The sequence below is a fragment of the Felis catus genome, chromosome B2 (assembly GCF_018350175.1).
Source record: "Felis catus isolate Fca126 chromosome B2, F.catus_Fca126_mat1.0, whole genome shotgun sequence".
NCBI lineage: Eukaryota > Metazoa > Chordata > Mammalia > Carnivora > Felidae > Felis > Felis catus.
In genome coordinates this window covers 25,232,139-25,244,512 of record NC_058372.1, presented here as the reverse complement: position 1 = coordinate 25,244,512, position 12,374 = coordinate 25,232,139, and the positions used below count along the sequence as shown (strand labels likewise).

General features: G+C 47.2%; 1 protein-coding gene across 3 annotated transcripts in view; it reads right to left on the bottom strand.

Moving 5' to 3' along the window:
- SLC22A23 (solute carrier family 22 member 23) overlaps positions 1-12,374 on the bottom strand; it is a 183,013-nt gene that overhangs the window by 50,176 nt on the left and 120,463 nt on the right. For all 3 annotated transcript variants that reach the window (XM_023253717.2, XM_023253718.2, XR_006597609.1), the window contains exon 4: positions 1,717-1,885. In XM_023253717.2, the coding sequence (XP_023109485.1) occupies positions 1,717-1,885 (169 nt within the window). The remainder of the gene's footprint in view (positions 1-1,716; positions 1,886-12,374) is intronic.

Genomic DNA, 12,374 nt, shown 5'->3' with positions numbered 1-12,374 from the left:
TGAAACACAAAGACTGAATAATCTACTATTTGTACAGCGCTTGCAATTTGTGTCTGACATGGAGCAAACACGGTATAAGCATTTGTTAAATAAATCAATGCCCTTGAATTCCAAAACAAGTGAAGCAAACTCTGGATGCACCAAGGGAAGGAACAGGAAGGACTTGCATAGAAGATTAAAAGGAAGAACTGCCTACTCCATCCTGCTTTGGGAAACGATTTCATTCTATGCCTCTTGCGACCCTGCTGGAGGGAGCAGGATGTCCTGAAATATGCACAGCTCCTGCAGGAGGGGGTGTGATGTCCAACCCCAGCGGGCTGGCAAGGCTGGAGGAAGCGTGGGGAGAGAAGCAGAGGAGACAGGCGCAGTTTTGGCCCCTGATGCGCGGCTCCCCGGCAGGTGGCCTTTTTTCATCTGTTACCGCCAGCTGCCTGCTGCTGAGGCTCTCCTGATCTAGTGAGCAAGAGCTGGGCTCTGGAGGAAAATGCACCTGTGCCCTCACCCAACGGTTTCTCTGCCGCAGGACCTACCGGCAGGGTGGGGCCAGGGCCCAGCACCGTGAAGTTAGAAGGTAGATGCTTTCTTCCCCTCCCTGGCAACTTAGAAAAGGAAGCCTGATGAGCAGCCCTCTCTGCTCCTGAAAGCTACGACACAACTGACCTCTTGCCAGAAATTTGGTTTTCGTCAGTGACTAAACAAGAGCAACACAACACAGTACGCGTTATCCATACTACAGTGTCTCGCGCTAAGGGTGTGAAGTGACTGTTGGCATGAAGAGGGGCTGGGAGGGGCCGGGAAAGAAAGAAAAGAGTTATTTATAAAAAAGGCCAAACAATCATTTTTCCCCTAAACATCTTTCTATTCACAAGTGGGGTTTTTCGACCTCGGCTGTTCAGCCAATTGATAAACATCGATGTTTTTAAAAATCTGGTTGCCCAGGTCAGACCCCCTGGCCCTGTGTGTTAAGTTGTTTCCAGCCTACAGTCACCCCAGCCAAAAGCCAAAGTCACATATGGTTCGAAAAGTCCCAGTGGACTCATCGAGGGCAGGGGCGGGCAAACTTCTTCCGTAAAGGAGCAGAGGGTATATATTCGGCTTTGTAGGCCACTTTGTCTGTGGAACGTACTCAACTCCGCCACTATAGCGTGAAAACAGCCAGAGATGATGACACTTATGCAAACATGTGGGCAGGCTGTGCTCCAATAAAACTTTATTTCCCCAAACAGATGGCGAGCCAGATTTGGTCCATGGGCCATATCTCTCTGACCATCCCTAATCTGGAAGTGATAAGGGGGCTTTCCTAAATCACTCCTTGAACATCTCCGTATTTCACCCCTTCCAATACAAGAACCCGCCCTTTGCAAATCAATTCATAAAAATCGTGTCAAAAGAACCCAGCAAGCAGGAGTCCGAGCAGACTGATAGGGGGCAGGTTCCTGGAGCTGGGTGAAGGGCACCTGGGAACTTACTCCCCTCTTCTGTCTACTTTTGTGTATGTTTCAACATTTCCCAAGATAAAGTGTTTAAAAAATGAAATTTCATACAAGAGGAAAATTCCCTCACACACACAAAAAAGCACAAGCTGAAACCGGCAAGAAGCCGGGGCACTGTGGGACCCCAGTCGTTTGCTTCATGTGTCTCCTCCCCAGGGGATGCGCCCTTCAGAAAGCATTTGCAGATGTACCAGGCGGTGACGCCTGTGGGGAGGATACTCACGACCAATAGAGCAGCATGAGGAGGAAGGGGCAGATGATGAGGGCCTGCAGGACCTGCCAGTCCCGGCACAGGGCGGCCAGCCCGGGCATGAGGAACTGCCCCGCCATGGCCACGAAGCTCGCCACCATCGTGATCATGAACCGTTTTCCAGGGGGGCACAGCTCTATTCCTGGAACACAGAAGGGACAAGAGAGATGTGAGCACCCTGACCCGTAGCCTGGAGGAACCACGGATGCACCATGGTCAGTGCACTTCTCAAACAGCCAACAACTATAAAATCGTATTTATTTGCTGGACTCCACGAGAGCCCTACATCGTATGTCAATGTTGAGATCCTTGTTTTTACAGCTGGATGAGCTGAGGACTGAACTAGGAAGGGAACGATCATTGCTCGAGGTCACAGAGCAAGTCAGTGGCAAAAGAACGCTCTAATTCAGAGTGGCCCCCAGCCCAGAAACTAGGAAACGCTGCTTTGTATGGGGATAGTATTTGTATCACACAATTCTACTTCCTCTGCTCTCTGGATGTTACTGAGCTTGTTGTAAGGCAGGATCCCTCTCAGACTCATGTGCTCCCATTCCTTCCCCTCATGATGCCATATTAGGGGACCCCCTCAACCTCTGGACAGAGCACCTGCTCACTCCCACCCACCTGCACCATCCCTCCTTCTGGCCCCGACTCTAGTGCTCCTTTGGAGTTCAGAGCTCCAGGCAACCTACTCACACTTGTGAGACCAACACAGACCAAGCTGCATCACAGCTAATCTATTTGACCAAGACCAAAAAAACAAAACAAAACAAAAACAAAAACAAAAAAATGAAAAAAAAACCCACAAAAAACAATCAATAAAGCAGATTTGGACCATGTAGTATCTCCTCCTCCATACTGGAATTCTGCAGCCCATGATGACATGGGTGTGTCCCACTACCCTTCCTCTGTCCCTATTAGATAGTCAGCTCCTCTGACAGAGGCAAATCTGGTTCATCTTCATAGCTTCAAAACAACACCACTGTCTGCCTTCAATAACTGTCTATTGAAGGCGGGGGGCACCATGGTCCCCCTTGTTTGCAAAAGAATCTATGCTCTTAATTTGACCTAAAAAAGAGGGTCACAAAGCTTAAATGGTAGCATCCAAGTGCCAGCCAGTACAGATTAGTATGTAAATTCCTATACTCAAGGTCCTCAGGGCTAGAATGGGAGCCAGGTTTTCTACATTTCCCTTACAGAACATGTGTGTTTGCTTGCTAGTCTTCTACAATATGCAGTATTCCTCAAAGCTGACTTTTTAAAAAGTCTATATATTTTTAATGTTTATTTTTGAGAGAGACAGAGAGAATGTGAGCAGGGGAGTGGGGAGAGAGAGAGAGAGAGGGAGAGAGACACACATACACAGAATCTGAAGCAGGCTCCAGGCTCTGAACCCTCAGCACAGAGCCTGACACGGGGCTCGAACCCACGAACCACGAGATCATGACCTGAGCTGAAGTTGGATGTTTAACCAACTGATCCACCCAGGTGCCCCCAAAGTAGAGTTAAAATGACTTTTTAAAAAAGCAGAAAGACTCTCAGGAGAGAATACTTTTTATGCCTCTCTATTCAAAGACTGTTTGTAGATCGGTTGCTATGCCCCTTCTTCTGGTTGTCTAGAGACCAGAGCTGAGGTAGCAGATCGAAAGGCAATATGAGGGGGGGCAGGTTTGAGGGGAAAACAGACAAATTACAGTTGGCCACAAGGACAGAATCAGCCCTAACAAGGATAGGACATCATGCCAGCCAATATCCACACTGGCTCGACTGCAAGGAAAGAACAAAGTCATCAACGTTTCCATTCCTGCTCCACCACAAACAGACCATCATTGCAGTTACCAGTGAGTGAGAGAGAAACCTGGCCTCACTGAATGTAGCTTATAAAGGAGGATTTTTTGCCATTTAATTAAGAAAACAGGATTAAGCATCCCTCCCCTGGCCATTTACTGTGATGCTCTTTCTTTCCACATGCACAGATCAGGCTCACTTAAAGATCACTTCTGGTGGGACTCAGGTATTCGCTCCAGACCTGGCATTTCTGCTCTTACTTAAAAATAACAGATCAGGGGCTTTTTAGAAAGGGCAAACTGGTGCACGTGCTAGCTTTCACTTATTAAGCACATGCATAGATTTGCCATGGAAACCAGAAACTGGCATTAGCCAGGGTAAGTTCATGGCTCTGGGCTCAGCACAGGCTCTTATCAGAAGAGAAAATGGAGCACTTCACCACCCAGGTAACCTTTTTTTTAAAAAAAAAGTTTATTTATTTTAAGAGAGAGAGAGTGCATGTGCACACAAGTGGGGGATGGGCAGAGAGAGAGAGAGAGACAGAGAGAGAGAGAGAGAGAGACAGAGAGAGAGAGAGAGAGAGAGAGAGAGAGAAGGAGACAGGGAATCCTAAGCAGGCTCTGCACTGTCAGCACAGAGCCTGGTGCGGGCCTCAAACTCATGAACCGTGGGATTATAACCTGAGCCGATATCAAGAGTTAGACACTTAACTGACTGAGCCACCCAGGTACCCTCAGAAGAGAAAATGAAGCACTTGGCCACCCAGGTAACCTTTAAACAAAGTCAGAGAGATAATGTCAAAATAGCACAATGGCTTCATGTCAGTGGGTTGCTGGTGCAGTGGGCACAGCACACAGCTAGCGGTTTATCTCTCCACCACCTGTGATAGGTAATTCTGTAATATGGTAAGTATGAAAATTATCCGCAACTAGATTCCTTTACCAAAGACCCACTTTGGGACATCTAATCCCACACACTAGTCTACACTCCATGCTATCACATGAAGGATCACAAGGCAACTTTCCGAAGGAGGGTCTAGGTTTGTGGAGGCCAAATTTGTCCCTTGATGGGCAAATGATTCCACAGTCTGACTTCTCACCCTTCCCTTGCTGCAAATGACATGCTGTGACCGGTGCATATGTCAGTGTTACTGTCGATATGACAATGATGAACTGTCAGTTTCTCTCCAGTAGGGTTCTCTCGGCCTTCTCCCATAGGTGGTCCAAGTCTAATTCCGTGAGACGTCCTGATGAATCTGCACCACCTTTGAGACTGCCAGGGATGACACAGACCCTCAGTCCCCACCCAGACATCCAGAACCAGCTTCCGCATTTCATCAAGATCCCCAGATCACTCATTGAGAGGCACTGGCTAAGTATCCTTCCCCAAAATGGTTACCCTCACCCATAGCAGGAGAAATGTTTTTGCCTCCCAGACACACTATCTGAGAGCTGAATAAGTAAAATAATTTTCTGACCCCTCCACTTCTGTTTTTGCTAGGAATTTTAGCAGAGATTTTACTTTATTTCATCAGGTAGAAAAACGTAAGAGCAGTCCGGCTGATACATATGTATTTTAGCATTCCTGCCAGGGCAGGGGAAACACAGTGATTTGATGTAAGGACACAGGTACGACACTTGCATATAATGACCTTTTTAGCCTTGACTCACCAGAAATGCCTTCCCAACTGCCTGAAATCAACTACAGTCTGAAGGTGGCTATAAAGATGTTAAAAAAAAAAAAAAAGAAGCAATTATCAAAGAACCGTGGGCACTTTACACTTGCCATTAATCACATGTTCCCTTTTGGATGATGAGAAATCAGTTTTCCTGAAGTGGAAGACAGGAAGAAATACATCAGAGCATTAAAGCCTTAAGTCCTGGCATCCGGTAAAAAGGGATGGGGACGGCACATAGATGGTTTCTGCCCACAAAGGGCCTGCTCCCAGCTCTGCAAACAGGAGCACTTGGTGTAAGGGTTTGCACATCTTGGAGATGCCTACAGCCACCAGGCCAGGACCACTGGTTTTGGTCTTGAAAGTCAGAGAAACCTGCCACCAGCAGGGAATGGTATCCCCAGTCCCACTGCCTCCTCAGGACCTGGGGATCATGCAGAACAGGTCACCCAAAGGCAGGCATCCACAGACCTGAAGTGCCAGCCGGTCAGCAGCACCTGTGGGTGGCCTGGGCTGCATGCTGCATGCAATACTCCTTAGAGCCACTTGTACTGTAGGCCCAACCTAAAGTCATCTTAGCAGATTTTCACTTACGAGTGGCAAACAACTCCCACCCCCTTCATTATGTAAAACAATTAAGCGTCACAAAAAAAGATCATCTTAGGTGAGGCATCACAGGTTCAAATGTGGAGAACATGCACTCTGGCACCAGACAGGCCGGGTTTCAATCCTGTCCCCAGCACTTACAAGCTTGTGACCGTGGTTCAGTCATGTGTGAGTTCTGTCATCTGTAAAATGGGCCATTGTGAGCATTAAATAAGCATGGAGCGCCTGCATATGGAAAAAGTGATATTTTGGCTTTTTAAAGTAATAATATGGATTATTAACATATATAATAATGTAATTATTAGCAAGTCACTCTTTTGTCTCATTTGACCTCTTTATTATTATTCACCTGATCTGGTGAATTTCAGGGTAGGACTGAAGGGGCATGCCTGGCTGGCTTAGTTGGTAGAGCATGAGACTTTTCATCTTAGGATTGTGAGTTCTAGCCCCATACTGGGTATAGAGATTACTTTAAAAAACATAAATGAATGAATGAGTGAATGAATGAATGAATGGATAGATTCAGGGTAGGACTGAGTTTTGTTCTAAAAGACCGAAAAAGAGAAATAACCCACAGTGACAGTCTGCACTCTTTCTTCTCCATATACAGTAAAACCCTGGATCGTGAGAAATTTGTTCTGTGTGTGTTCCGCAAGACGAGCAAACATTTCTGATAAATTTTAATTTGATAAATGAGCAATGTTTTGCAATACGAGTAGTATGTAATGTTGAATTTCACACGATTGCAATGGAGCCAATAGTTCTTGAAATTCGCTTTGATATACGAGTGCTTTGGATTACAAGCATCTTTCTGGAATGAATTATGCTCACAAACCAAGGTTATCCTGTATTTTATTTCACGGAGATTCTCTCAGGCCTAGCAACAATCCACCAATTAAAAACCAGAATCAAGTGATTCCAAGAAAACCACATCAAAAATCCCTACTGGTAAATTACTTTTCCCCTAATGCCTTCATGGAGAAGGCTTAAAAGCTACTCTTCCAAGATTGATGTATTTTGATGATAAACAGAGGAACTGCAAAAGGTTATGAGAATTAACAGCATGTAATTAAGACTTAACTGAGGCATTTGGCCTGTAGAAGAACAGGGGATCACAACCACAGCAGTCTGATCACGCAGGAGACCAGACTCAGGGCAGCCCAGGGACCACGGGTGACTTCTGTTGGAGATGTGGTGTTGGGACAGGAGAGCTTTTCAGGGGCTGTAACCCTAGCAGGATGTGCTTTCAGAAACTTTCAGATTCTTACAAATTTCCTGGAGGAAAGGAAGCGTGCTGCCCAGGTCAGTTGCTCCATGTGAGGGAGGACAAAGACCCAAGGGGAACCAGACATCAAAGTGTGTGTGGGGGTCATTAGCTGGCCCACAGCTGCTCCTTGGAAGAAGGATGTGAAGGTCAGAGTGATGGATCAGTATGACTAGGCTACAGTCTCAGGTATTCAATCAATAGTAATTGAGGTGCTACTATCAAGGTATTTTATACCTGTGATTAAAGTCCATAATCAGTTGACCTTAAGTAAGGGAGATTATCCTAATCTTGGTGAGCCTGACCCAATCAGTAGCAAGGCCTTAGCAAACAGAGCTGAGGCTTCCCGGAGGAAAAAGAAAACATCCTGCCTGTGGACAGCAGCTTCACTCTTTGCTCAGTTCCAGCCAGTTCTTCTTGCTGGCCTGCCCTCTGGATTTCAGATCTGCCTCATGTGCCCCCACAGTTGTGTAAGCATCTTCCTTGCAGAAAATCTCTTCCTATAGATCTCCTCCTACTCCTGTTTCTCTGGTTGAGCCTTGATACAGAGGGCAGGCTTCTTGTACTGATGCAGGGTCATACAGGGCTCCCCGTGAAGCCTTGTCTCAGGAGCCACTGGCCCAGCCGGCCACCTGGACTTCCTACAGTGCTGCCAGTGGGGATTGACACTTCCTACCTGCTTCTCTCTCCAGGCCAGCCTGGACCCGGTTCCCCAGCCTCACAGGGCACTGCCAAGCTCAAGGGGGCATCTAAGTCAAACCTGTGATGGTGGCATTGTTTCCCTCTGCACTAAGAAACACCACGATGGCTTTTATTTTTGTTTTGGGAGCACAGGGTTAGGAGAGGATGCTCTGTCCTACTGACAACCTCCCCACCTGGGATTTGAGGGTCAATCTGAAAAGGGAACAAACATCTCTCCAAGGTCCCATCCAGCTTGGAAATTCCATGATTCTACAAGAGCCACTAAGAAGCTTCATACTCAAGGGGACCAAACTTCAAACACCCTCCTGCTCGAAGTGATGGCATCAGAGCAGAAGTAGCTGAAATTAGCCATGTGGTCTCTGGATGGTTTTAAAGGTGCAGAGTCCCCAGGGTGGGTCCGGGTGGCTCCAGCACTCAAATTCAGCTCCACTGTGACCTCTGAACCAGAAATGCTACAAACTCTGTGGGCAACAGGGCACCTTAAGGGGAACCTGGATAATTAGGAGGTGCTGCAGGCAAAGCCTAGAAGTTCAGGTAACAACCATGGAGGAAAGTTCTTCTGGAAAACACCCCTGAAGTTCCACCAAGAACCTCAATGTCCTCCTTGGGCTGAGACCAAAGGTTCTGCCGTCTCATTTATTCTGTGTCATAATGTTCAGCCTGATGGGTTTTAAAAGCCTATGGTTTAGCTGGTATTCAATGCCAAATAATAACTTTAGATACTCCTTGCTTATATAATTTAATTAGAAAAAAAAGATGCCCTGTTCAGATAAAGCAGTCTTCGTGGATATGTGCACTCAGCAGCAGGTGCACCTGACCTCCTGCTCAGGCCCCCTTGGGTGAGTGATGTGGTGTTGGACCAGGGCCATGCTCCGTGTGTGGAGAAGCTTCCAGCCAAGGAGCACTAGGGGAGAGATGAGGGTCTGTGATGGCATTAGCTGGGAGAGCTCGTCTCTGCGTCAGTGTCTAAGGTATTTGCCAGCCAGAAGTATTCTGTCCCCACCTTCCAACCCCTGTCAGCACACTTACCTAACTGCTGACTGGATTTGGGAATTACAATATTTGATTTAAAAACAATCACTTTGGAACCAGGCTTAAAAAGACATGTCCCATCCTTCTAGAATATGTAAGTGAAAAAACCACGGGCCTTTTCTTTCTTAAAATACATATTCCAAAAGCTCTGTGCATGTTTGCTGGAATCTACATTTTCTTGGGATTGCTAAATGCTCCCAGCTCTCCTACAATGAGTCTCTGGGATTTTTCTGGATCAGAGTTGGCAATTAGTGAAGGAATCTGTGCAGTTGACTGATCATATTTACACCAGAGAATAAGGAAGTGTCCTCTGCAGGGGGAGCTTAGTAGAGGCTCAGGTATAGGTGACAGTGGGGGTTAAATTCCTCCTGCCTCGTCCAGGCCTGGTGAAATCACTCAACCTCTCTGTGCTCCTGTTTCGTCATCTATACAGCAGATAATAATAGGACCTGGCTCACACTGGCGCATACCTAACTGGTATAGAAGGCTTCCTACTTACTGTTGTCCTTACAGACCTCAGGCCACTGCTGCAAGGGTCTGGGTGGGCTCAGGTCGCTAAGAAACTAACTCCAGTGAATGAAGTTCTTCCACCAGGGGCCTAAACTATCCTGTGTTTTAGGCAAAATTTGGACAGAACTGACTGAAACGATGTGATATGATGTACAAGCCCCATAATAGGATTCTTATTTTTTAATAGTCTCTGCTATCCAGGGAAAGCTGACAAAGCTCCTTGGAAAGAAGAAGAGTATCTTCTGGGGGCAGCTGGGTGGCTCAGTTGGTTAAGCATGTGACTTTGGCTCAGGTCATGGTCTCAGGGTTTGTGAGTTCAAGCCCTGCATCAGGTGAGCTCAAGCCCCTCATGGGATTCTCTCTCTCCCTCTCTCTCTGCCCTTTGTGGGATTCTCTCTGTCTCTCTCCCTCTCTCTGCCCTTTGCTCACTTGTACTCTCTCTTTCTCAAAAAAATATAAAAATTAAAAAAAAAATAATTATATATAAAAAAAGAAAAGAGTCTCTTCTGGGAAGGGCCTTCACCCCACCTGAGGTTGTGAGGCATGGTGGGGGAGGGTGAAGCCTGAGATCCCTCTCTTCCTGCCATCCACGTCCCCCTTGTGGTCCTTCATTCTAACCATGAAGCCCAGGCCCAGGCCCGCTCCTGACTCCCTGATTAATTCATACACGAGTTTCTAAGGAAGGGAGCAGAGACAGCTGCACTGGGGATAGGCCTGTGAGCATATAAAAGCACACACTCCTCCTCACGGGTTCGGCAAGGGGTGAGCACACTTCTGTTGCACACCCTGCTTTATGAGAAACTTTGGCCTTTGCAGCTTCCCTGGCTGCACTGTCCCAGGTTATTCTCACTGGATCTGAGACACCTGTCCACACAGGATGAGCCAGCACAAGTTTAGGGAGGAGAGGGGGGCGAGACCTGTTCAGGAAAGGGCAGCGTTTTCCCCAAACCATATCTAAGCACCAAAATTAACCACGATTCCCGGAATGGCCCAGGGAATGAGACACCTATGGAAACAGCACACTCTGACTGGCGGCCCCGCAAGGGGGCAAGCCCACATAAAGACTGACCACACTACACAGCCCCATGCAAGAACGCATGCCATTCTCAGAGGCCACTTGACTAAAGTCACGGTCCTTTCAAAGGGAGCCCACTCTCCCTCTCCTCTGCCAACCCTCCTCTGTTATCAATCAAATGGCTCAGAAGCGCACTCACTGCAGCCACTGGAGAAAAACTGCCCAGTGGGAGGAGGCCCTGCTCGCTCAGTGGTGTCCTCCCACCTCATCTGGGAGACCAGGCGTTGGCAACACCACCTGCCTCACCCGGGTACTGGCTTCCTCCAGCCTGGCTCACTCGGCTCAGCCTCATGGCTGCCGCTGCCCACCCAGCGGCCACCGGAGCCCCCTCCAAGCAGCCCCCGAGCCACTGTGGGTTCCCCCTTCCTCCTCCCTTCCCAGCAAGAAGAATTCCTTCCAATCTCTCACTGGCCTCTGGTCTCCCAACGCCTGTGAGCCTCTCTCCTCCTCACTGCACTCAACCTCTCCTTCTGGCCACTCACCCACCGGGCCTGGAAGTGAATGTGTCACTCAGTAATTACGGCCCTGGCCGAGGACACAGGGCCCCCCAGGATCCTGCAAAACAGACCTCTGCGCATGTGATTGTGGAATTCCTTATTATAGAAGAGGGCCTGAAATTGCCAGTCATGTCGACTCAAATAGCATTTGAGGGTATGGCTGTAAAAGGTTGCTATTATCAGAACAGCTCTGAATCTTCCCTGTGGAAAACTCCCTTTTCCTCTTCATTTAGGACCTGCTGTCATGAAGGAATGCTCAGAAGAGTCCAAGAGGCTGCCTTCTTCACTTAGTGAAAGGGAAAATAAAAAGCACAGAAATTGACATATTTCTTACAAATCACATTCTACTGTCTGCCAGACATGTGGACAGAGGCATTTAAAGCTCGGATGTAGAAGTACTGAATTAATTACCAGTCCAGTAACCTAGTATAATGTCTCCACTGCTGGCCTGAGTAACAACTCCCACTCACTGGGGGCCAAACACTTTGGTAGGCATTTTTCACACATTAAACTCACTTAACCTGCATGACGACTCTATGATATAAATATTGTTTTTAATGCTCATTTTACACAAGAGGACCTTGAAGCTCAGGGTGGTTAAGTGACTCATCCAAGATCACAGAGCTAAGGGAGAAATGACGCAGGAATTGAAGCCAGGTCCCCCTGTGCATCTCCAGCCCTCTGCTACAGGCAGGCGCTGTTTTCAAACAGAACCCCTGGTGTGTATGGCCTCTGTGCTGTGTCCTGCCAGAGTCTAAGCTCTGTGAGGGCCAAGGCTTCTTCAGCTTTGCTCACTGCCCTCCCCCAGAGCCTGGGACAGTGCCTGGCACACAGCAGGGGCTCGGATATCTGCATGATGCAAAGCTGCATCATGGACTCTTCCTGTCTAGATTTGTCACTTTTTTGTTCCTCCTTTCTTAGATTTCTATGATGGAATCAGTTATGGTGGCTGAGATCAGTCAGTAAATCTGCAGAAGCTAGTCTTACATGTGCATGCAGTCACATGCTGATCAAAATTTGAGAGAAATATGAACCATAAAACCCAGCTACCCAATTATGAACTGTAAAAAGTTCAGTTTCCTTTCCAGATAATAAATTATTTCAATTACTTTATGTTTTTTTAAAATAACATTACAATTACTCAAAATGAGGCATGGAGGTTTAAATGCTTAGGAATGTTTCTGCTCAGAAACACTGTTTAAAAAACAGTGACTGATGGGGGTGCCTGGGTGGCTCAGTCGGTTAAGCACCAGACTCTCGATTTCGGCTCAGGTCATGATCTCACGATTTGTGGGATTAAGCTTCGCATTAGGCTCTGTGCTGACACAGTCGAGCCTTCTTGGGATTTTCTCTCTGCTTCTCCCTCATGCTCTCTCTCTCAAAATACATAAACATTAAAAAAAAAAAAAAAAAAAAAAACAGTGATGCCTGACATCCAGCAGTACATGCTGAAGAATTTAAATTAATACCACTTTTTTGGTT